The sequence below is a fragment of the Elgaria multicarinata genome, chromosome 18, assembly GCF_023053635.1.
Source record: "Elgaria multicarinata webbii isolate HBS135686 ecotype San Diego chromosome 18, rElgMul1.1.pri, whole genome shotgun sequence".
Taxonomy (NCBI): domain Eukaryota; kingdom Metazoa; phylum Chordata; class Lepidosauria; order Squamata; family Anguidae; genus Elgaria; species Elgaria multicarinata.
Window position 1 is genome coordinate 18,032,085 of NC_086188.1, and position 24,695 is coordinate 18,056,779.

The 24,695-nt window shown below is 47.6% G+C and overlaps 1 protein-coding gene across 2 annotated transcripts in view; it reads left to right on the forward strand.

The window, feature by feature from the left end:
- Positions 1 to 837: 837 nt before the first annotated feature.
- Positions 838 to 24,695, forward strand: part of ASCC2 (activating signal cointegrator 1 complex subunit 2) — a 60,809-nt gene continuing 36,951 nt past the window's right edge. The window contains exons 1-8 of one of the 2 annotated variants that reach the window (XM_063143798.1): positions 838 to 928; positions 6,771 to 6,874; positions 9,338 to 9,496; positions 12,894 to 13,064; positions 15,065 to 15,194; positions 18,393 to 18,460; positions 19,847 to 19,957; positions 23,835 to 23,947. In XM_063143798.1, coding sequence (XP_062999868.1) covers positions 6,794 to 6,874; positions 9,338 to 9,496; positions 12,894 to 13,064; positions 15,065 to 15,194; positions 18,393 to 18,460; positions 19,847 to 19,957; positions 23,835 to 23,947 — 833 coding nt within the window. In that variant the 5' untranslated portion in view covers positions 838 to 928; positions 6,771 to 6,793. Of the gene's footprint in view, positions 973 to 6,770; positions 6,875 to 9,337; positions 9,497 to 12,893; positions 13,065 to 15,064; positions 15,195 to 18,392; positions 18,461 to 19,846; positions 19,958 to 23,834; positions 23,948 to 24,695 lie in introns of both variants that reach the window. The other variant, XM_063143799.1, reaches the window with a different exon arrangement.

The window sequence follows — 24,695 nt, forward strand, 5'->3', positions numbered from 1 at the left end:
GAACAGAGGTTGCTGTTGAGGACTTCCCAGAGGCACCAGTTGGCCCCTGTGAACAGAGTGCTGGATTGGACTCTTGGTCTGATCCAGAGTACCTCATCCTATGTTATGCGGGCGAACAAGATCCTTTTTCATTTACGATTCTGTGCATGTGTAGACAGTAAAAAGTCCTACAACTCCCAGCATTTCCCAGCCCTAAATAATGACAACGGATCAGGTGGGAAAAGTGGAGGCTGGTGGCTCTGATTTTGGTGGGGCTGCGAATCCATTCTGGTAGGGTGACCATATGGAAAGGAGGACAGGGCTCCTGTATCTTTAACAGTTGTACAGAAAAGGGGATTTCAGCAGGTGCTACGCATGCAGCACCTGGTGAAATCTCCTCTTCATCACAACAGTTAAAGCTGCAGGAGCTATACTAGCATGACCAGACACAAAGGAGGGCAGGGCTCCTGCAGCTTTAACTGTTGTGTTGAAGAGGGAATTTCACCAAGGGCTGCATGCATTGCTGAAATTCCGTTTTCTACACAACTGTTAAAGATACAGCAGCCCTGTCCTCTTCTTCGTATAGTCCCCCTACTGTGTTTCAGTCAGACACCAGCCAGGACTTTGAAGGAGCTATCCAAGGTGATGAAGCCAACCCTCATAACCTGGGATCAGCACTTGGGAGAGCTCTTTGAGAGGCCTGGCTGGAAACGGAGCCCCACCGGAATCGGAGCCACCAGCCTCCACTGGATGGGCAAAAACTCTTGGACATGCGCAGTGAGGCGATTCTCCCCTTGACTTGTCTGCGCTGTCTTTTCCGAACCGGAAGCGCTTCTTCGCCACCGGAAGTGCTAGGCTGCCGGGGTGGCTGAGGGGGGGCCGTTCCGTTCCGTTCCAGTGCCGTCAGAGAGAAACGAAAAAGCATCGTGGGAGGGAGGCCGGGCTGCGGGTCAGTGGATGCCTTGAGGGCGCTCTGAGCGGAGGGAAAAAGGGGTAGGAACGGAGCGGGAGGGCGCGAGGGTACCCGGATGTGCGGTGCATTACCGAGGGGGAGGGGGAGCGAGGTGGGGTGTTGTGTGACGTCACGTCGGTGACGTGGCAGTTTAAGGGTGTGGGGGGGCAGTGACGTCGTGGCTCGGGATGGTTGGTTGGCTGGGCGAACTTTTCCCAGCTCTCGGACTACAACTCCCATCATCCTTAGACTACAGTATGATGATGGGAGTTGGGGTCCCAACACAATTTGGAGGTTGGGGAGGCCTGGGTTAGAGCATGGCCCATGCTGGCCGAGGATTGTGGGAGTTGTAGTCCAACACCTTTGGAGGGCTCCAGGTTGGGGAGGCCTGGGTTAGAACATGGCCCATGCTGGCCGAGGATTGTGGGAGTTGTAGTCCAACACCTTTGGAGGGCACCAGGTTGGAGACGCCTGGGTTAAAATGCCAGGATGAGACCCGGGGTTCAGACATGACACTAGGGCATTTTTTCAGTCTAGCCTACCTCGCAGGTTTGCTGTGAATTAAAGTGTGGGAGCGGCATCATTTACACTGCCTTTTGCTTTTCGTTAGGTATAAATGTAATTGGTGGATTAATTACATGTTAAAATTGGGGTGGGGTAGGATGGCCAATGGGTCACGGACTTCATCCCCTTACCCGAACAGGAGGCTATATAAAGGGGGGGAGGGGGAGGAGGAGGGGGAGATGGCCTGGTTTTATGCGGTATCGGCTGTCAATCTTTTCCACCTATTTGCCATAAGAGGAATTAAAATTTTATTTATTATTTATTTATTACATTTCTATACCGCCTAAAAGCCGAAGCTCTAAATTTCTAAAAACTGAAAAGGTGGTTTCCAGAGGACGGGAGGTAGTGGTAGAGTGTGGCACTGTACAGGATTGAGTGTGTGACCCTAAAAAGAGACCTGATAAATTAGACCCAGGGTCCATCTACTCCAGCCTTGTCCAGCCTGGTGCGCTTCACGTCCAATTTGTTTTCGAATTGTATATTTATGGTTCTGCTTTATATGTATGATTTTGTCTGTACACCGCTCTGAGGTCCTTGTGATATAGGGCGGGATATAAATGTTTTAATAAATAAATCTGTTGGACTACAGTTCCCGCAATGGTGGCCATGCTGACTGATGTGGTTCAACCCATCTGGAGGGCACCAGGTTGGGGAAGGCTACCTGTTTCCTACAGTGTTCCCAACCAGATGTTTTACATAAGGCCACAAGCAGATCATTGTTTGTCCCAAGAGTCTGGTGCTGTAGAGGCACACTGTCTCCTATATGTGGATGCTTCATTCCTAACTTCCATGGCAAATAAGAATAGAATCATAGAATCATAGAATAGCAGAGTTGGAAGGGGCCTACAAGGCCATCGAGTCCAACCCCCTGCTCATTGCAGGAATCCACCCTAAAGCATCCCCGACAGATGCTTGTCCAGCTGCCTCTTGAAGGCCTGTAGTGTGGGAGAGCCCACCACCTCCCTAGGTAACTGATTCCATTGTCGCACTGCTCTAACAGTCAGGAAGTTTTTCCTGATGTCCAGCTGGAATCTGGCTTCCTTTAACTTGAGCCTGTTATTCTGTGTCCTGCACTCTGGGAGGATCGAGAAGAGATCCTGGCCCTTCTCTGTGTGACAACCTTTTAAGTATTTGAAGAGTGCTATCATGACTCCCCTCGATCTTCTCTTCTCCAGGCTAAACATGCCCAGCTCTTTCAGTCTCTCTTCATAGGGCTTTGTTTCCAGACCCCTGATCATCTTGGTTGCCCTCCTCTGAACACGCTCCAGCTTGTCTGCGTCCTTCTTGAATTGTGGAGCCCAGAACTGGACGCAATACTCTAGATGAGGCCTAACCAGGGCCGAATAGAGAGGAACCAGTACCTCACGTGATTTGGGAGCTATACTTCTATTAATGCAGCCCAAAATAGCATTTGCCTTTCTTGCAGCCATATCGCACTGTTGACTCATATTCAGCTTGCAATCTACAACAATTCCAAGATCCTTCTCGTTTGTAGTATTGCTGAGCCAAGTATCCCCCATCTTGTAACTGTGCCTTTGGTTTCTATTTGCTGGAATCCAGAATTGCTGGATCTGGCTAAGGGTCCACCTTGTCTAGCCTTCTCCTTCCCAGGGTGTCCAGCCTCTTGAAAGCCCACAAACAAGACTCCAAGGCCATCATCCTCTCCTCTCATTGCTCCTCAGAGGCTGGTGTTCAGACGTACACTGAACAGGAAAGTTCCATCTATCTTTCCTAGTAGAGACCCATTGATAGTCCTGTCCACTTCCATAAATGTGCTTACGTGCAATTCTATGTGGCTACTTAGATGTAAACCCCAATGAGTTAAATGGGTCTAGCTTCCAGGGAAACGTTTATAGGAGGCATGGGGAAACTGTGGCCCTCCAGATGTTGCTGGGCTACAATGCTGTAATCATGGACCATTGGCCATGGAGGCTGGAGCTGGTGGAACCTAACCAATTTCTTCGATTCTAAGACACAATTTTCCCCCCATATAAACATCTCTAAAAATGGGGTGCGTCTTAGAATCGCAGGTGTGTCTTAGGGTGGTTTTTTTTCCTGTTGGTGGTACTGAAATTAGTGTTTGTCTTACAGTCGATGATGTCTTACAATCGAAGAAATACGGTAACAATGATGGGCCTGGCATTGCATCATAATTCTTTTATTTACTTATTTTAGAGCATTGATACACTGCTTCCTATTTTTTAAACCCCAAAGCAGTTCACGATATGTTAAAAAAAATACATCTTTCAAAGCATAACGACATTTAGATAAGATGTTTGGAAAAAAACAGGATTAATGAGTAAATTTTTACTAGTAAGCGTCAAAAGCACATGACTGTTGGTGCCTGAAGAATTGCAGAACATTCAAGAGGGAGGGTGCCACCACAGAGAAGGCCCATTGCCACGCTGTCAGATGGGTCCCTTGCATCGTTTGGCACAGGTAGCAAGGCCTTGCCTGAAGATCAGTTGTATGCATGTTTGGACAGAAAAAACCCTACAACTCCCAATCTTCTGCAGCCAGTCAGACTGGGGAACGCTAAAAGTTGGACTTATTTATGTCTAAATATGCATAGGATATGCATTGGCTGCCTATACGTTTCCGAGCCCAATTCAAGGTGCTGGTTTTGACCTATAAAGCCTTACATGGCTTGGGACCACAATACCTGACGGAACGCCTCTCCCGACGTGAACCTACCCACTCACTGCGCTCTACATCTAAGGTCCTCCTCCGAGTGCCTCCCTGGAGGGAAGCTCGGAGGATGGCAACAAGGGAGAGGGCCTTTTCAGTGGTGGCCCCCCAATTATGGAATGATCTCCCCAACGAGGCTCACCTGGCGCCAACATTGTTATCTTTTCGGTGCCAGGTTAAGACCTTCCTCTTCGCCCAGGCATTTAACAACATATGCTGAGTTTTTGTTTTTAACGGACCCCAGAATAGCTGTTTTTTAAGGATACTGTGTTTTATGTTTTTAAACTTTGTATATTTGTTTTAATGTGTACTGTTTTAAACTTTTGTAAACTGCCCAGAGAGCTTCAGCTATGGGGTGGTATATAAATGCAATTAATAATAATAATAATAATAATAATAATAATAATAATAATAGGATTACACCTTAAGACTAGTACCTACTGAGAGAGCATTAGCTATTGAGCAGTATAGAATTATAATAAAATGAAAATGAAATGAAAAATACTGATAGCCTTATTTTCCATGGATTGGCCGATTTCCTTTTAAAGCCATGTAAAGGACTGGCCATCTCCACAAATGTTGGCAGCGAATTCCTTGAGTTAATTGTGCAGCGTGTGGGGAAAAAAGTGCTTTGTTCTCCATCTACACTGCCAGTCAATTTCAGGGTGTGACCCTGAGTTTGTTGGTTTCTTTTTATATAGGTGGGAAAAAAATTGTATCTCACATTTTTTATAAGATAAATCCAAACCGGTGTAGAGAGATTCAAAGCAGAGCAAACCTGACATCACCGTGAGAAAAGTACAAACTTCAAATTCTAGGATAATGGAGACAGAAACAGTTCTTTTCTTCTTGTGGGAAAGGAAAGCACTGCTGGGATGTAGGCCTTGGCAGGTGCCTAACAAGACACCAGCCCTGTGCAGAACTCTTGCACAATGAGGAGGATCTTGGAGCATGTTCTGGGGAGCTCATACAGAGCACCGCTGACACCTGACCTGACAACCCTGTGAGAACCAAGACGAGAGCGAGCCCGCCAAGAACACGCCCAACATTCTCCTGTGGCTGCACTTTGTGGGATGCCTACTGTTACCGTATTCTTCTCGAGGACCCTCTGCTAATCTTCTGAAGAGCCTTGGCGTCCTCTCTGGAGCGCAGTTTGAAAAATGGGGGGGGGGGAATGCAAGAGCCGAGAGAACGTTTCTTTTACTCTGCATGCAGTCGTCCAAGCTGCTTTTGGGCAGCCTTTCCCAACCTGGCAGACCTCCCGATGGCCAGGCTGTTTGGGAATGATGGGGGTTGTAGTCCAACCCATGGTGAAGGTGCCAGGTTGGGAAAGGCTGCCTAAGGGATGGATGCTTCGATGATTATCCAGTCTGTAAATCACACACATGTGTGGATGATTATCTCTCTACTCTAAGTATACTTGGTATTCATTCATTCATCATTCATTTGAGAAAGAGGTGATTGCTATAGAAGCAGCTGTCTACAGCAAGCAAGTTTGACACAGGTGTGGTTAGTCTTGGACCAAGATATTCTGGTGGTTGATGCAGCAGTTTCTAATGCCACCTGTTAACCTGTGGCTGCATCCACCGGGAAATTCTCTTGCACAAGAACTGAACTGAAAGGGAATTTTGCAAGGGAATGGTAGTGCTTGTCATTTTGACAAGGTTTACACAGGAGAACTTCCTGGTGGATTGTGCTTCTGCTGCCAGCTCTGTCTGTAACAAAGCATCATTATCTTATGGAAGAGTTTTCCCAACAACTCTTTACCCTGATTGCTAAATGCACGCAAGCGGTGTACTTCTGAATACCAGATGTTGTGAACAAACAAAAGGGGGAAACCCTTCCACCTTCTTCCAAGGGCATCTGCAAACATTAGGTCAGATGTCTGACCCAGCAAGGCCGTTCTCTTCCAGTCTCCCGCTTTGCAGCCCATAATGGCGCCCAAGTCTTCAAAATGGATTTTCGCAGGGCAGTTCTTAAGTTCTTTTTCCAAAGGCAGGTAAATTGTGGAACACAAAGCTTATTTGTTTTAAATGTCAATCTCAGAGTGTATCAATATTGGGGTTTTTATGCTGTTCAGCACTCTTTAGGGACAGGCTTCCCCTTGCTGGCTGGGGATGATGGAAGTTGTATCCAACAGATCTGACAGGCGCCACACGAGGGGAGGCTGCCTTAGGATTCTTCTGGTGCGTTTTCACAAACAAGGCGACTGATCTCTTTAAACCAGGACATTGCTTTCTGGCAGCCTTCCCCAACCTGGAGCCCTCCAGCTGTTTTGGACTACAACTCCTAGGATTCCTTGGCCATTGGCCATGCTGGCTGGGCTTGAGGGAAGTTGAAGTCCGCAACATCTGGAGGGCATCACGTTGGGGAAGGCTGCTCTCTGGGCTTCATGCAACAAAGCTTTGGGTATCCCCCCCTTGACCCTCATACTTGGGCTGTGCATAGCATTCGTTTATATAAAAACACAGGTCATGTCTCTAGGTGTGGCTGCTGTACCAGGAACAACCTGTCTTGTTTGCTGTGGATTCTTGAAACAGTTCCTGATGCTCTCTTTCTCTCTCTGTTTTTTTTTTTTTTAAAAAAGCAAGGTCAGGTTAACACAGCAGCATGCCAGCATTGCCTCTGGATGAGCTCCAGTTTACGGAGAAAGATTCACTGACTGGGAAGACAAAAACTTTACCAGCACTGGTAAGCTGAGTCCTTCCTGTAGTTAAGAAGCCTGGGATATTTTTTTTTAATTTATTATTGCATTTATATCCTGCCTTTTTTCCTCTAAGGAACCCAGGGTGGTGTACATAATCCTTCTCCTCTCCATTTCATCTTCACAACAACCTTTTATCCTTACAACCACAAAAACAGGCCACGTTTCCCCTCTTAATTCCAGCACTTGGTACTCAGGGTGATATGTATTCTGCACTTAAAAACACACACCCCTGCAACAAGAAAAGCATTCAAATGTGCATGATTTATTCTCCAATTTGTTCCCCTTTTGCATGATTTATTCAGCTTCTGCTAATCATGGGGAGAAGCCAGGTGTCACGTAGGGCGCCAAAGCCCTATTCCCACCCTCTGGAAATCTTGCTGAGCTGCCTCTCTGGCTTCTGCAATCTCACCTGGCATTGGCCCACACACCTTTGAACAAGAGCGTATCTTTGTGGCCGCAAAGGCTTAAAACCTTTTTAAAAATGAAGGCTGCACTCCTAAACACGCTTATTAGGGGGAAATCCCAATTGAATATAGTGAGACTTACTTCCAAGTAAACATGCTTGGGGTAGCGCTGGCCGAGTGAGATTCTTAGGACGCTGAGTCTTGCAACCTGCAAGATATTTAAACATCTTTTCGGCACTATTGCAGAATGCATTTAGCCCTGCATTTTATTTTATTTTTTATTTTATTTTATTACATTTATATACCGCCCCCCAGCCGAAGCTCTCTGGGCGGTTTACAACAATTAAAAATAGTAAACATTAAAAGTATACAAAATTTTTAAAAAACATAAAAACAGTATAAAAACAACAACAGTATCCATTTAAAACAACAATTCTGGGGTCCATTAAAAACAAACTTAACGTTATTAAATGCTGTTAAAATGCCTGGGAGAAGAGAAAGGTCCTGACCTGGCGCTGAAAAGATAACAACGTTGGCGCCAGGCGAGCCTTATCGGGAAGATCATTCCACAGTTTTCCTATATTCCGAAGAGAAAAGGTGGTTTCCGTATCTTTAGCTAGGTTGGTCATCCACTAATACACTGACCCTGTTCAGATGACATGCTAAGCCACAGTGGTTAAGCATTTTGAGCTAAACATTATGGCTTAGCGTGTTGTGTGAATCATGACTTGGGGTGTCATGTAAACCATTCCCAACCATGGTGGCTACATAACCACGGTTTATTCACGCTCGCTAACCATTTGCTGCAGAAGGGTTAGCGGCCTAACTGCGGCTTAGCGTGTTGTCTGAACAGGCCCATTTTGTCCTCCCTTCTTGGTCTCTTCTTCTCTCCTTCCTGCGGCCTTTCTAAATTGTACCCTCCTGACTCCTTCCTTTGTTCTGGGCAGGGGAGCAGAGTACTGCATTTCTCGATGCTTTGCCTCCTTGCTCTTTTTGGTGTTGCTACTGATATCCCATAATTCCCTCTCTGGCCTCCTTGACTCTCATCGTCAGCATCTCTGAATTGTGTGTCTATGTTTTGGTGCAAGGACTTTGAATTGGCATTTGGGATTACAGTAATAAGCTTTGCCTCACCCCCGCCATGTTTCCAAAACAAAAGGTATAGACCAGCCTCCCCCAACGTGGTGCCCTTCAGGTGTGCTGGGCTAACAACCCCTGCCATCCCTGGCCGGGGCTTGTAGTCCAACAGTTCATGTTCATAATCCAGAATATGCTTAAACTCCATTGAAGTTGTTTTAACCGTGCACTGAAGATCCATTGATTTAAATGGGCACTTGACTTCACCCCCCTCTCCCCTCTGGGATACCAGGAAGGGCTCCTCAAACCTGTCTCAGTGAGCTCTGTAGCTCAGGCAGTTGCGAAACCGGTTTGAGCAGAAACCTCAGCGAGACACTAAAAATATTAATAAACCCCCAAACCACATAGGACAGGACAAACAGACATGTGTACTCCTACATGCAGTGTCGAATCTGTGATCCCGCTTGCAGCCAGCCCTAAAATGCCCCCCCCCCCATCAGTACGCAGTCACAGAAGAGGGGCCTTCCGGTTTCACACAATGGCGTTCAGTGTAAGATCCCAGAACAGAAATGTTCAGCCCATCCAAAGGATGCTCTCCAGCTTCTACTGTTTTGTTTTGGAAACGTGGCAGGGGCAGGGGCAGGAGGAAGCGGCTTCACTTCATGGAAGCTGGGCTAGAGCGAATGCCGTGAATCATGCAGGGTTCTGAAAGTGTTCTTGTAAAAGCAGGGTTCTCCCCCAAACCACAGGTCGGCAGTGCTGTTGTGATGGAAGGGGAGGGAACGGCTGCCAGTAAACCAGAGGGAGCAAACATGAAGATTCCTGCTAACCACAGGCCAAGTTTCCTACAAACATGAGAAATGTCCCTGGCTGTCAAGGGGTTTGGGGAGAGCTCAAACAGCAACACCAAGGAGTACTGTTTCGTCTTGGGTCTGTTGACATCCGTGGCATTTTGTTTTTCCGCAGCATCCAAAGAAGAAAACAGAGCGCTCTTTTGTGCTGTATAAGCCCCCACCGAAAGCCAAAGATCCCGCGCTGCTGGAGGAGTTCTTGGAGCGAGCCATGTTCGTTGCAGATGATCTGGCTTGGCTTCTGGCTTTGCCTCATGATAAATTCTGGTGCCAGGTATCATTGCTTTGTAAATAGTAAAGGAATGTGTGTGTGCGCGTGTTTGTTTGTGGTGGAGGGAAAAGTATCTCATTGGCTTTCATATATATATTTATTAGATGCATTATTATATTTGTACATGCAAGTGTTTTCGTATGAGCTCGTGGCCTTTCTCAACTTTGCAGGCCAGGTATCTCAGGCCATAGCTAGACCAGGCCTATGTCCCGGGATTGTCCCGGGATCATCCCTGTGCATCCAAATGACACACAGGGGATCCAGGGAGCAGGCAGGGACGATTCCTCCATTTGCCTGGGATAATCCTTAGGTCTAGCTAAGGCCTCAATAGAAATGACAACTCCTAACGTTCTGCAACACTCTATGGTGACCAAGAAACAAAACCTAGGATGGGGCTAGTCAGATATTTATTTGTTTTATTTTAATAAAATAAATAAATATTTATTTTATTTCAGAGGAGAGCAACCAGGACGATCAGGGGTCTGGAAACAAAGCCCTATGAAGAGAGACTGAAAGAACAGGGCATGTTTAGCCTGGAGAAGAGAAGATTGAGGGGAGACTTGATAGCACTCTTCAAATACTTAAAAGGTTGTCACACAGAGGAGGGCCAGGATCTCTTCTCGATCCTCCCAGAGTGCAGGACACGGAATAACGGGCTCAAGTTAAAGGAAGCCAGATTCCGGCTGGACATCAGGAAAAACTTCCTGACTGTTAGAGCAGTATGACAATGGAATCAGTTACCTAGGGAGGTTGTGGCCTCTCCCACACTAGAGGCCTTCGAGAGGCAGCTGGACAGCCATCTGTCAGGGATGCTTTAGGGTGGATTCCTGCATTGAGCAGGGGGTTGGACTCGATGACCTTGTAGGCCCCTTCCAACTCTGCTATTCTATGATTCTATTTTATTTAATAAGAGCCCTGCTGGATCAGACCAGGGGTCCATCTAGTCCAGCACTCTGTTCACACAGTGGCCAACCAGCTGTCGACTAGGAACCCACAAGCAGGACACGGTGCAACAGCAGCCTCCCGCCCATGTTCCCCAGCAACTGGTGTATATAGGCTTACTGCCTCTGATACTGGAGGTAGCACATAGCCATCATGACTAGTAGGCATTGATAGCTTTTTCCACCAGGAATTTATCCAACCCCCTTTTAAAGCCGTCCATGAAGTCCACTGAGTGACTAACTTTCTCAGCCTAACCCACCTCTCAGGGTTGTTGCGAGGATAAAATGGCTGAGGAAAGGAATCATGTTTGCCGCCCACAACTCCTTGGAGTAAAGGTGAGATAAACAATGTAGTAACGCAAGTCCCATGTTGCCTGGGGAATGCTGCGTGCTGTAGGACTTATTTCTGTCTAAACATGCACAGGATTGCGCTCTGAATAAACTAAAATGTAAAGCACTGAGTCTGAGCGTTAAGAGGACACGTCTTAGTTTCCTTGAGACTGTTTTCATACGGCAGTCTTAGTGCAATAGAGAATTTAAAAAGTATGTAAGATGGCATTCCCTTCAAGCAATGACTTTAGCTAATTGGATTGTAAGTTGTTTTACGCCTCCTTCAATATATAGCTTAAGATTTTGATTGGCAAATCAATTGCCTTAACCAGTCAATTGAATGACAAACCATTATCCAATTACAATTGTTTAATTGGTTGATTGTCCCATTCATAAAGCATTTCTTTAAACTCTGGAATAGTGCTAAGAAGGAAGTAACAGAACATCTGAAAAGTGGGTGGTCTCAGAATTACACCCACAATAAATGTGTGGTTTAGAAACTACAAATGTGTGTTTCTTTCCTGAGATCAATGGAATCTTTTCTTGCAATGAGCAGCCTCAGTCCGATTACATGCAATACTTATCCTGTGTTCTGGTGTACCACACTGGCCCCTTGACCAATTTCCCATGAAATTGCAAAAAGCAGAACTTCCAATTTATGGTGTAATCCTATGCATCTTTAGATGGGGAAAAATGTTTTACAACTCTACAAAACGGCTTGGGGCCAGGCTATCTGAAGGAACGCCTCCTCCCATATGCCCCTGCCCAGACCCTAAGGTCATCCTTAGGGGTCCTTGTCTGTGAGCCCCTGTCAAAGGAAGTGAGGCAAGTGGCTACCAGGAGGAGGGCCTTCTCTGCTGTGGCACCCTGGCTGTGGAATGAGCTCCCTACAGAGGTTCACCTGGCACCTACACTATATTCTTTCAGACGCCAGCTGAAAACCTTTTTATTCTCTCAGCATTTTAACAGTCTCTAAATTCAATTTTAACTTGGCTGTTTTAAATTTGTATTTTAAAATTGTATTTCTGCATTGCTGCTGCTGATTTTATCCTGGTTGTGTTTTTATATTGTATTTTATATTGTATTATTTTATTTTTATTTATTGCATTTTTATACCGCCCAATAGCCGAAGCTCTCCGGGCGGTTCACAAAAATTATATCACTTTTTCATAGTGTTTGTTTTATATTTTGAATGGTTTTAATTTGTGTGAACCACCCAGAAAGCTTTGGCTGTTGGGTGGTGTAAAAATGCAATAAATAAATAAATACAAAAAGTTCTACAACATACTGGCTGGGGAATGCTGGGAGTTGTAGTATGTTTTTTTGTCTAAATATGCATAGCATTGTTCCCTTAGATTGTGTCCACATTCCAGCAAATGCTAAACAAGAGGGGGTATACATCCTCTGTTTCCTTACATAGCTTTTGTGTTCACTGATCCTCATTTTAATACTCCTGTCATCATTTCACCCATATATACGCAGCCCTGAGATCTTTGTGATATAGGGTGGGATACAAATGTCTATACATTGCAGGGACGTATACTATCATATGTAACTCCTCTGGTATTCGAGTTTTTTAAAAAACCCGCCTTGGTAGAAATATTGGGCTTCATCAGGCAGGGGTCATGGGGTATCACGGTTCTCTACCATGACTTCTCCACCCCACCCCACCCACTTTTGTCACACAATACTTACTCTTTCTCACTGAGAAGAAAAAGGAAGTAAACAAAAGACCACGTGGCCCATTCAGTGGGCGTTTTTATTGTGCTGCTTTTCCTGCACACAGCAGGAGACCGCGGCAAGTTTCGCTTCTAAAAATAAGTCAGAATTACCGGGGTCTTATTTTGTGACGGGAAGAAAGCCAGAAGGAGCAGGAGACGCACGGGAGGCGGACGGCGTCATCAAAAAGACCCGCAAAAAGCCGCGAGAGGGCCGTAACGGACATGCGATAAAACTCTCATCTGATGACATCCATTGTCCATTATCTATAGGGTTAACAACGCTCTTACCTCTATAACAGTGAACACGACCACAGGGAACATTCCCTTTCATTTCTCCCCCGAAAAGAGTTCTATCAGTCCCTTTGGGCTTCGGTTTTCCCATGAAGCCTTTTTTTCCCCCTGTGGCAGGTGATCTTCGACGAGACGCTCCAGAAATGCTTGGATTCGTACCTGCGCCACGCCCCTCGCAAGTTTGACGCAGCGGCACACTTGCCCCGGGAGGTGAACGACCTCCAGAACCGTCTTCATCGAAATGTTTTCCTGACCTTCCTCCGAATGTCCACTCACAAGGAATCCAAAGTAAATACCACTTCTTTCTTTACTCTGCATGCTTTTGAGAAAAACATACCCAGATTTTTTGCGGGCTGGGCTGGGGGGTGGGGTGGGGGGGCATGGCGGCTTTCTGTTTGTCTTTCCTAATGGCTTTCCCTTCATAGGTTCCACTTTAGCATTCTCCCTCCCTCCCATTCAAACATGGTTCCCTGGTCATTAATGAATAGAAGCATAGTATGCCCTCATGTATCCACACGGGTTTTGGGAAATGGTAATGTATTTGTTTAGGCATATAGTCTATTCTGCCCTTAAAACGTTGCGGTGGGAAGGAACATTTTCTTCTTTCATTAGTCCTCACAAATATCTTATGTCATGGGTGGGGGGATTTCCCTCCCCTATTGGGGGCCACCTGCCTGTGGCCGTGGGTGGGGGCAGGGCAGCCCCGTTTCTTTTTTCCTTCCCCCCCCCTTTTAAAAATTCTATTAAGCACATTCCGCGGCACAAAGCCTTATCTCATGATCAATATCTGTACAATTCAACAGTTGCAAACGTTTGCGAACTACAAAGTTCAATTGCAGCTTTTAAAGCTCAGCTAAAAACTTTTCTTTTTTTAAAGCTTTTAAAACTTGATTTTGCTCTGACTTTTATACTGTTAGTTTTACTCTCCCCTGTGCCTGTTTGGTGCATTCTCTTCCCCTTCTTATTGTTTTATTATGATTTTATTAGAATGTAAGCCTATGCGGCAGGGTTTTGCTATTTTATTGTTTTACTCTGTACAGCACCATGTACACTGATTTATTTATATAAATAATAATAATAATAATAATAATAATAATAATAATTGTCCAAACAGGTAACTGGCAAACATAATTACAAGTTAAAATGAGACTGCCCCAGTGCTTTGAGGGCAGCCCCATTTCTGTCTCTCTCCCCTTCTCCCTCCCCACTCTGTGGGCTGCCAGAGGACTTGCAGAGGTCTGAACTTACTGCTTGCAGAAGACCTTTCATTTATTTATTGACAGTTCTTTTTTTATCCCGTTCCCCAGCCAAAAAGGTTTCCAGTAAACCAAGAAGGTTTACTTCTCAATCAGTAAAATGAGACAGTCCCTGCCCACAGGCTGACAATCTAAAAAGACACAGCACACAAGGAAGAAGGAATAGGAAGGGAAGAGAGGGAAAAAATCTGGTGAGAGACGCCCTTGATCTTGATTTGGGCTTCAGTGGCACCTGGGAACTCAGAGAGCTGCCGTTTGGGGGCCTCAAAAGCTCAGCGCAATGTCAGGAATGAAACTGTATACTTCCTCTGAGTCATGGAGTCTCAGAGTTGGTGGTAGCCTGAGGTTTTAGCTAGCTAACAAGGCCAGCTAAGTTTTGTGGACCCCTGAGTCAGAATGATGGATCCAAGGAGCAGGGCCTTTTCAGTGGTGGTACCAGTATTCTGAAACTTCAGCTCCTAGGGGAGCTCTTCAGGCCTGCTCTGTTGCAGTCTTTAGGGAAACTATAAAGATGTCCTGCCCTTAGCAAGCTTTCAGGAGCTAGCAAGGGATTGGCTGCTGCTTATATGTGATCTTACATATTTTGCTCTTTTCATGGCTTTAAGATTCGGTTTTGCTGTTTTTAGATGATGAATTTTAAAGTGTTTCTATTGATTTTTGTTTGTTATGCTGTGAGCTGTTCTTTGGAATTGTGTGGTGTCATGTAAATTCTAATTGCATATGAATATGTTTTTTAAAAAAACTGCTCTGTAGAGACTTTAGCCCTAAATCTATGTTGGTCAAGACAGAGTATACAAAGGCAGGGAAATTTGCTGAGTACTTTGGAGTCCTCCAGGTTTGGCTCTAAATTAAGGGACTGAGTTTTTCCTTCTGAATATAGAGGCTGGCTTGGCCTTTTGTACTGCTGTATAACCGCGCTCTGGGCCTTTGTGCTATACACAATTCCTCCGCACGTGTTGTCATAACAATGGGCATTTTGCTAGCTATTGATTAAAAACACACCATTCTATCTCTTTTCTCTGTCCCATATAGGACCATTTCATCACACCCTCTGTTTTCGGAGAGATCCTTTACAATAACTTCTTGTTTGACATTCCCAAAATCCTGGATCTGTGCGTGCTCTTTGGAAAAGGCAACAGCGCTCTACTCAACAAGATGATTGGTTAGTTATGGAACGGTGGGGTGGGGTGGGGTAATGTATTAATTTAATAAGTTAAATTAATGAAGGGTGAAAGGTTTTCGGGCTGGGGGTGGGCTCTAGAAATCGAGGTTTAGGTCGGACCTGTCACCTCTCAGTCCAGTAGCCTTCACTTATTGTACAGAGAGAATTACCGTATTTCTTCGATTGTAAGACACCGTCGATAGTAAGACGCACACTAATTTCAGTACCACCAACAGAAAAAAAGCCGGGAAGAGGGTGCCTGCCGGGGGCTGACCGGGGAGCACATGCGCGGGCCCGGACCGAGCATCACCCGGTGGGTGGGACCTACCAGAGGCCCAGAGCGGCAGCGGTGCGCATGGGATCTCGGTCGAGCTGCGCGTCTTCTGGGTGCGGGCAACAAGGCATGTGCGGAGGCGCTCGTGGGCCCAGTCGGGCCGCGCACCTTCCCGGCCCGCATTGCATGACCAGCCCGAGCCGCATGGGTGCACTCGCTAGGCCAGTGGAATATCTTCCCACTGTGGCGGGCGGGGCCCAGCCAGCACTTGCGGCCTCTTGGGGGGCGTGCTCGGGCAAGGTGAGCTGCGCGTCTTATGGGTGCGGCCCACGAGGCGTGCCCAGAGCCGCATGGGGGTGCTAGGCTCAATTGGGCCATGCGCCTTCCCGGCCCGCAGCACGTGTCCTGTGATTCTAAGACGCACCCCATTTTTAGAGATGTTTATATGGGGGGAAAAGTGTGTCTTAGAATCGAAGAAATACAGTATTGGCATGTTTCAGCACATTCAAGCATATCCCAATAAAGTGGGCCAGACTGCGAAAACGCTCTGCACAGAAGACCCTTTGAGCGGTCTGGACCCCCACCCACCCACCCCCGAGCACAAGAACAATTATAGCATAACTGAAAAACTTCTTCACACAGCACATAGTTAAACTATAGACTTCGCTGCCACAAAATGTAGCGATGGGCACCAATTGGGATGGCTTTAAAGGGGGGCTTGGATAAATTCCTGGAGGCGAAGGCTCTCCATGGCTTCTCGTCCTGATGGCTATGTGCCACTTCCAGTATCATATGCATATGTACAGCAGTTGCTGGGGAACATGGGTGCTGTTGCAGTGGTCTCCTGCTTGTGGGTCCCCGGTCAACAGCTGGTGGGCCGCTGTGTGAACAGAGTGCTGGACTAGATGGACTCCTCTTATGCTTTCACCCTCCGCCATCTCTGAGTCGATTCTTTTAGGGAGAGGATAAATAAGGACCAGCATTTCCAGGGTGCCTTACAAAGACTCTGTGAATCGCAACTGGAACATTAGATAAACACATCTCACATTGTTCGGATTCTGTTGTCATCTCTTTTTTCTTTTTCTTTTTCAAAACAACCCTCGAGACTGGAGGCGTAAGCAATCCCCTCAAGGTAGGGCTGGGCAAATTGGCACAGGACCAGCCCAGCAAACTCACATGCTCCGCTTTCTTCTAATAGTACTTCAAGTGGGTCCCAGCCAACATGAGTAATGGCCGGGAAGATGGGAGTTGTAGTCCCCGGGCATCTGGAGGGCCATGGGATACCCCATCCCTGCTGTATCCCCTCCGCTCTTGGCTTGGCTTTCCCTCTGAAAACCCAGGCTTGAATCAGGGATATAGAACCAGGGAAAGACCTCCTGAAGGAAGCCTTCTCAGGGACATTCTGACTCCCTTGCCTGAATGTTCAGCTTTTATTTTATTCATTTTTTAAACTTGCGGACGGCATCCTGGCCAATTGCTTGACAAGTAGCAGGCTTGTTTGAGATTGCTAGGCTCTTTGCCTTTATTTTTAAATTAAAATTAAATTCTGTGTGAGATGTTGTGGCTGAGAGAATGACCCAGTAGGAACATAGCCTTACACGGAGTCAAGCCCGTGGTCCATCTAACCCACTGTTGTCAACACTGACTAGCAGCAGCTCTCTGGGGTTTCAGGTAGGAATTGTTCTAACCCTACCTGGAGGAGCCGGGGAACTGGCCGGCAAGATCACATTACGCCAGTCCTTTTACAACTTCATTGGCTGCCAGTCCAGGTCCAGGCCTGATTCAAAGTGCTGGTATTGACATTTAAAGCCCTAAACAGTTTGGGGCCAGGTTATTTGAAAGAACGCCTCCTCCCATATGTACCTGCCCGGACCTTAAGATCATCTGCAGGGGCCCTTTTCCGTGAGCCCGTGCCAAAGGAAGTGAGGCAGGTGGCTACTAGGAGCAGGGCTTTCTCCGCTGTGGCACCCCGGTTGTGGAACGAGCTCCCCAGAGAGGTCCGCCTGGCGCCTACACTGTACTCCTTTCGTCGCCAGCTGAAGACCTTTTTATTCTCTCAGTATTTTAACACTTAATTTTAACTTAAATTTAAATTTTACTGTTCTAACTCTGTATTTTAATCTTATATCAATTTTGCTGCGTGGTTTTTATACTGTATTTTGTATTCGTGCTTTTAACCTGTTGGTTGTTTTATTATGGTTTTAACTTTTGTGAACCGCCCAGAGAGCTTCGGCTATTGGGCCGTATAAAGATGTAATAAATAAAGAAATAAATTAAACCGGGACCCTTCTGCATGTGAAGCTGGAGCTCTGCCACTGAGCTGCAGCGCCTCGAGCGACAGCCGCAGTCGGCTTCATGGGTTCAAGCCCCTGCTCAGCCGGATCTGCTCGATCCCACTGCAGGCAGGGCTGGGCCCACGACACCACTCTGGGCTCCCGGTGGGCAGAGCTCTAAATCTGACCTTGGCGCAAGCATGTTCCCAGTCCTGCATTTGCCAAGGTAACGCAGGGACAGACGGGGGCGTTTGTTGGGGAGCGTCGGTGGGTGGAAAGGAGGCCGGGTGGCTGCACCCGTTCATCTCCCCTTCCCTTCGGCTGCTTTCCTCTCAGCTGGGTTTCCTTCCGGGGTCGTAGCACGACTGGGAGTGTGGGAAACGCTCCCAGGGAGAATCGGGGACTTGCGTTTTGATCTGTGGCACCAATGCAGGATGAGTTAAGTGTTATGTGACGGAAGAATCACATGGAAGAATGTTTTAGCTCATGTAAACCGCCCAGAGAGCCCCGGCTACGGGAGCGGTATATAAGTGAAATGAATAAAATAAATAAACCGTTTGTGAAATGTGATGTTTTATACCAATCTCTCTGTCTCTCTCTTTCTCTTTCTCTCTCCTCCCCTGCCCCCCCCCCCACAATCCCGTCCCTCAGAAAACATCTTTACTCAGCAGCCGAGCTACTTCAGTGACTTGGATGAAACCGTGCCTACAGTCCTTCAGGTTCTGCTTCACTTTGGTTGTATTTGGGAGCATTTCTTTCCCCCTGTGCAATATGTCATCTCAGAGGCCGGTTTAGAAACACCCCTGCATGAAACCACACCGTGCAGGGGGTTCTCAGCAATTGTGCGAGGGAAGGGAAGTCCGTGATGGGATAGAGCTCGCTGCTTCCCGCTGGCGATTCGCACGAGTGCCGTGGCTGAAATGGGGTGTGTCTGCGTGCATGTGTGTGTGCTGGAAGGCGGCAGCAGCAATTCTTTGCAGAGGTGGCTTTGTGCAGCGACGTCCCCAGGGACGCTGCGACCGCTTCACCTGGAGAGGGATTTGCCCGCTTCACCTGAGCCAGCCTGAACGGCGTGTCCACATGGCAGTTGTGACGCATGATGGACGTGCACCCAGTGCGAAACCAAACCCTGCATGAGTCTGGGTTTGCCACCCAGCATAGACTGTGCAGCACCTTACCTTTTAATCTTTCTAACAGTGCTTAGAAAATGTTGGGTGCTTTATATGTAGCCTTGGTGACGATAACGGTGATGGTTAATAATACAATGACGATGATATTGTTATTTTTTTTAAAAAAAAACATTCAAAAACATCAGTCACTATCTCTCAGCCTAACCTAACTCACAGGGCTGTTGTGAGGATAACAAGGGAAAAAAGGGACATTGCTTGAAGGACAGGATACAAATTAAATAAATACGCATAAACAATTTAAGACATTGGCCGTGAAGGGCAACAGGACCCATCGAGGCTTCTTGCCCTGCATGTGTTGTGCGCGTAACCGCGATTTGCATAATTGCCCACAGTGCAGCACGGGGCTGGGTTGTCCAAAGCTGGTCCGGTGCACGGCGGGGGTGGCTACTCACCCACCCCACAACCCCTACTGCAAGCCATGAATTGAATTGTGGGTAAGAATCCAGCCCTGTTGCTCACCGCGCCAGGTTCAGATGGCACGGCAAACCGTGCTGCATTGTGGGTAGTTTTGCAAATCTCAGTCTTACGCGGGGGAGGGGGAAGAAGCCACGATGGGTTCTTCCGCCCCCGTGATTTTCTGCCCCGGTTGTTGTTTTGGAAGCCACAAGAAGCAGCCATGTGGATTGGGCCTCATATCCACCCACCCTCTGCCCTCCATTCCCTGGTGCTTCTATGGCTAGGAGGGTGCGGAGGATGGGGGTGGGGATGATCATGTGGGCTAACTGATCTGTGTGTTTTGGGGCCGGGGAGAAGCGCCGGTTATATCTGGCTTTGCATTTTAGCGAAGGCGGCTCCAGCTTCGGAGAGCAGCAGATAATCTCAGCCGGACAGTGACCCCTGATAAAGGTGACGTGTGCCTGGCTGGCTGCATTCCACCACTGTGGCGCATTTGACAGTCTGCCCTTCGCCTTCTAGGTGTTCGGCAACATCCTGTATACGTGCGGCTTGCAGTGCGACGGCGCTTCAGCCACGCCGCAGAAGCTGGAGGAAAGGATCAGAATGACTCCTGGAGACCTTCCTCTGCAGGTGTGTGCGTGTGTCTGTGTGGGTACTTAGAATCATAGAATAGCAGAGTTGGAAGGGGCCTACAAGGCCATCGAGTCCAACCCCCTGCTCAGTGCAGGAATCCACCCTAAAGCATCCCTGACAGATGCTTGTCCAGCTGCCTCTTGAAGGCCTCCAGTGTGGGAGAGCCCACAACCTCCCTAGGTAACTGATTCCATTGTTGTACTGCTCTAACAGTCAGGAAGTTTTTCCTGATGTCCAGCCGGAATCTGGCTTCCTTTAACTTGAGCCCGTTATTCCGTGTCCTGCACTCTGGGAGGATCGAGAAGAGATCCTGGCCCTCCTCTGTGTGACAACCTTTTAAGTATTTGAAGAGTGCTCTCATGTCTCCCCTCAATCTTCTCTTCTCCAGGCTAAACATGCCCAGTTCTTTCAGTCTCTCTTCATAGGGCTTTGTTTCCAGACCCCTGATCATCCTGGTTGCCCTCCTCTGAACACGCTCCTCTCATACTTGCAGTGTGACCAACATCTCCCCTCTGCCAGACTCGGTCGGACACAGCGTTCATCCCAACCACAGTCCTATTCCCCAACCCCCAAATGCTTCATCCTGCACATGGCTCCTAGTAATCATTTCTCTTGCCTGTCCTGTGACTGGGTGAGGCAGCTTTCCCCATCACATGAATTTGGGCATGCTCTGTTTTTGTTTCTTTAAAAAGACTGCCTGGCGTTACGCGTGCACTTTTAAAATCCCAACGCTTTGTTGCTTTGTGTTCTTTTAGAAGCAGAATGCGCCCAAGCACGCACACAGGTCAAAATGACCAGGGAAGGGGAAGAAGAGACCGAGAGCCAGTGTGGCGTGGCGGTTAGAGCATTGGACTGAGACTCGGGAGATCCGGGTTCTAGTCCCCACTCGGCCATGAACTGGGTGACTTTGGGCTGGTCACTGACTCTCAGCCTAACCTACCTCACAGGGTTGTTGTAAGGATAAAATGGAGAGGAGGCGGAGGTCCATGAGTGGAAAGGCAAGATACACCATTCAGATTTTATAGAGACCTGCCTCACATCTGACAAATGTTGATCCGACAAAAATCACAAACAAATAAAAGACGTTGCCTTATATTTATTTATTTATTTATTTAGAATATTTATATACCGCTCCCCATTGAAAAATTTCGGAGCGGTGTACAAGGTAAAATGAAAATAAAAACAGAATAAAACAGTTAAAACAAAATTTAAAAGAAGCAAAAGGAGAGATCCAAGGCTGCATATTAAGGAAAGGCTTCTTGGAATAAAGATGTTTTCAGGAGGCGCCGAAAGGAGTACAAAGTTGGCGCCTGCCTGACCTCCAGAGGCAGGGAGTTCCACAGGAGGGGGGCCACCACGCTGAAGGCTCTTCCCCTGGTAGATTCCAATCGGAGGATGGATCTAGGTGGAACCACCAGGAGCAGACCCTCGGATGACCTCAGTGACCGGGCAGGTTGGTAAGGGAGAAGGTGCTCTCTCAGGTATCCTGGTCGCAAGTTGTTTAGGGCTTTGTACACAAGTACAAGAACCTTAGACCTGGCCCGGTAGTGAATAGGCAGCCAGTGCAGTTCCCTCAGCAGAGGAGTTCCATGCTGGAAAGGGGCAGCTCCAGACAACAGCCGAGCTGCAGCATTCTGCACTAGCTCCAGCTTCCGGAGCAGCTTCAAGGGCAGCCCCACGTAGAGCGTATTGCAGTAATCCAATCTTGAGGTTACCAATGCCTGTACCACCGTGGCCAAGCTATCCCTGTCCAGGAGAGGCCGTAGTTGGCGAACCAACCGAAGATGGTAAAAGGCACTCCGAGCCGTGGCGGCTCCTTGAGCCTCCAACGACAGAAATGGGTCTAAGAGTACCCCCAAACTACGAACCTGTTCTTTCAGAGGCAGAGCAACCCCATCCAGAACAGGCAATGAGCCTGTCTCCCAGACTCGGGAACCACTAACCCACAGGGCTTCCGTCTTGCCAGGATTCAGTCTCAGTTTATTGGCCCTCATCCAGCCCATTACTGAGTCTAGGCACTGGTCCAGGACCTGCACAGCCGCTCCTGATTCAGTTGTCACAGGGAGATGGAGCTGCGTGTCATCAGCGTATCGATGGCATTTAGCTCCAAATCCCCTAATGGCCTTATACTGAATCGGGTTGTCCATCCACCTAGCTCAGTATTGTCTAAGCTGACTGGCAGTGGCTCTCCCGGGTTTTGGAGAGGTGTTTTACCCAACCCTACTTAGAGATGTCAGTGAATCTGGGACCTTTGGCATAAAACAATGTTTGCACTGAGCTATGGCCCTACTGCAGAGACACATTCACACACATTCACACGTGCAATTGGGCAGTATACAAATGCAACAAATAAATAAATAAATAATATAAATATTACAGATAAATAAATGGATCATGGGAGAGACTTTCCTCTGTTCTAACATCCTAAGGCAGCCTTCCTCAACCTGGGGTGCTCCAGATGTGTTGGACTACAACTCCCAGAATGCCCCAGCCAGCTGGCTGGGGCATTCTGGGAGATGCAGTCCAACACATCTGGAGCGCCCCAGGTTGAGGAAGGCTGTCCTATGGGATTTGGAACATTGGGGGCTGGGGAAGGGGGTTGAGCCGGGAAAGGCTCATTTTTTCCATGGCATGAAAGCCAAAGTGAGGGGAGGTGGATTAATTCTGCCCTACGTGCTGAAATGTTGATTTATTTATTTTATTTATATATTTATTACACTTATATACTGCCCCCATAGCCAGGGCTCTCTGGGCGGTTTACAGAAATTCTAAAATTAAGATAAAAACAAATATACAAAATTTAAAACTCTAAAACACAGAACATACACACATAAAGCATTAAAAATCGTTAAAAAACTAAACATGTGGATGATTAAGATGTGCTGCCATATGCCTGGGAAAAGAGGAAAGTCTTAACCTGGCGCCGGAAAGATAGCAGCGTTGGCGCCAGGGGAGCCTCGTCAGGGAGATCATTCCACAGTCTGGGGGCCACCACCGAAAAGGCCCTGTCCCTTGTTGCCACACTCTGAGCCTCTCTCGGAGTAGGCACACAGAGGAGGACCTTAGATGTTGAACGTAGTGACCGGGTATATTCACGGCGGGAGAGGCGTTCCATCAGGTATTGTGGTCCCAAGCCGTGTAAGGCTTTATAGGTCAAAACCATCACCTTGAATTGGGCTCGGAAACATACAGGCAGCCAGTGCAAGCGGACCAGAGCAGGTGTTATATGGTCGAACCTCCTGGTTCCCGAAATCAATCTGGCCGCTGCATTTTGCACGAGTTGCAGCTTCCAAACCGTCTTCAAAGGCAGCCCTACGTAGAGGGCATTGCAGTAATCTAACTTGGAGGTCTGTTGATCTGTTTTAATTCTGTGCAATAACTTGTAATGATGTGTTTACGGGAGGAGCCGTGGCTCCGTGGAAGAGCCCCTGCTTTTCACGCGGAAGGTCCCGAGTTCGATCCCAGGCATCTCCAGGTAAGTCAGAAAAAATTCCTGCCTGAACGCTTGCAGAGGGGCTCAACCCCCAGTCAGTGTTGACAATACTGCGCTATAGATGGACCAGGGGGCTCAGTTAGTAGAAGTTAAGCTTTTCTGTGTTCCTGTAAGCAGGAATGGGCGAACTTTCGGCTTGCGGGGTCTACTTTGTTTTGCACCAGAACTCCAAGGTTCCCCAATGGGACTGGAGCCAGGTGCAAAGTAGTAGTTCAGGAAGGAGGATGTATTGAGCAACAAGACAGTTCTGAGCATGTGCTCAGCCCGCAAATTGTTTTGTTCGTCAGTTGTCAATGTCTGTTCAGAAAGAAAAGAAAGTTGTGTTGCAACATTTAACTATTTAAAAGAGGTGTGTTCTCTCTCGCTCTCTCGCTCTCCTAGGAGCTGAAGGATATTGTATTGTACCTGTGCGACACTTGTATCACCCTTTGGGCCTTCCTGGATGTCTTCCCACTGGCTTGTCAGACGTTCCAAAAGCACGACTTCTGTTACAGGTATATTTTTAGGCTGCCTCCGTGTGTCTCTCAGCTCCACTAGAAAAGCACGCGCCCAAGAAATTATCTGAGCTGTAGCTTTTGCTTCCATTCTTGCGCGCCGAGCATTTGAAGGTGGCCTTACCTTGAGGTGAGGTGAGGTGAGGCGGACATCTTAGGTAGCGGATTTTGGTGGCCAAGCAGGAGATGGATGAATGACAATCGACTGGGAAGCGATCCTTTGCACCGAAACGCCCTGGGTAAGGCCTGACTCTCTTTAAAGTGTCCATGGGTAATGTGGGCAACCATAACATCTCAACTATTAAAAAAAGAAAAGAAAGGAACAAACATCACCCGACTTCAGAGGTGGCTAGAAGGCCGGTATCCAGATGTTTTAAGGACTTCGACTCCCAGAAGTCCCTGCCAGCTTGGCCAATGGTCAGGAATGCAGGGAGTTGAAGTCCAAAGAACCTGGAGATCTACTTTCTGCCCACCACCCTTCGACTGAGTGGCCTTTTCCAACCTAGGATCCCCAAATGGTGTTGGACTACAGTTCCTATCATCCCCAGTCATCACAGCCAGTGCTCAGGGATGATGGAAGATCTGGGGACCCTAGGCTGGGAAAGGCTGCTGGAGACTCATAGGGAACCAATAGTAAAGAGAAAAAGGGGATGTTGGGATTGGACATAATGTTACATTTAGGGTGGATTCCTGCAGTGGGCAGGGGGTTGGACTCGATGGCCTTGTAGGCCCCTTCCAACTCTGCTAT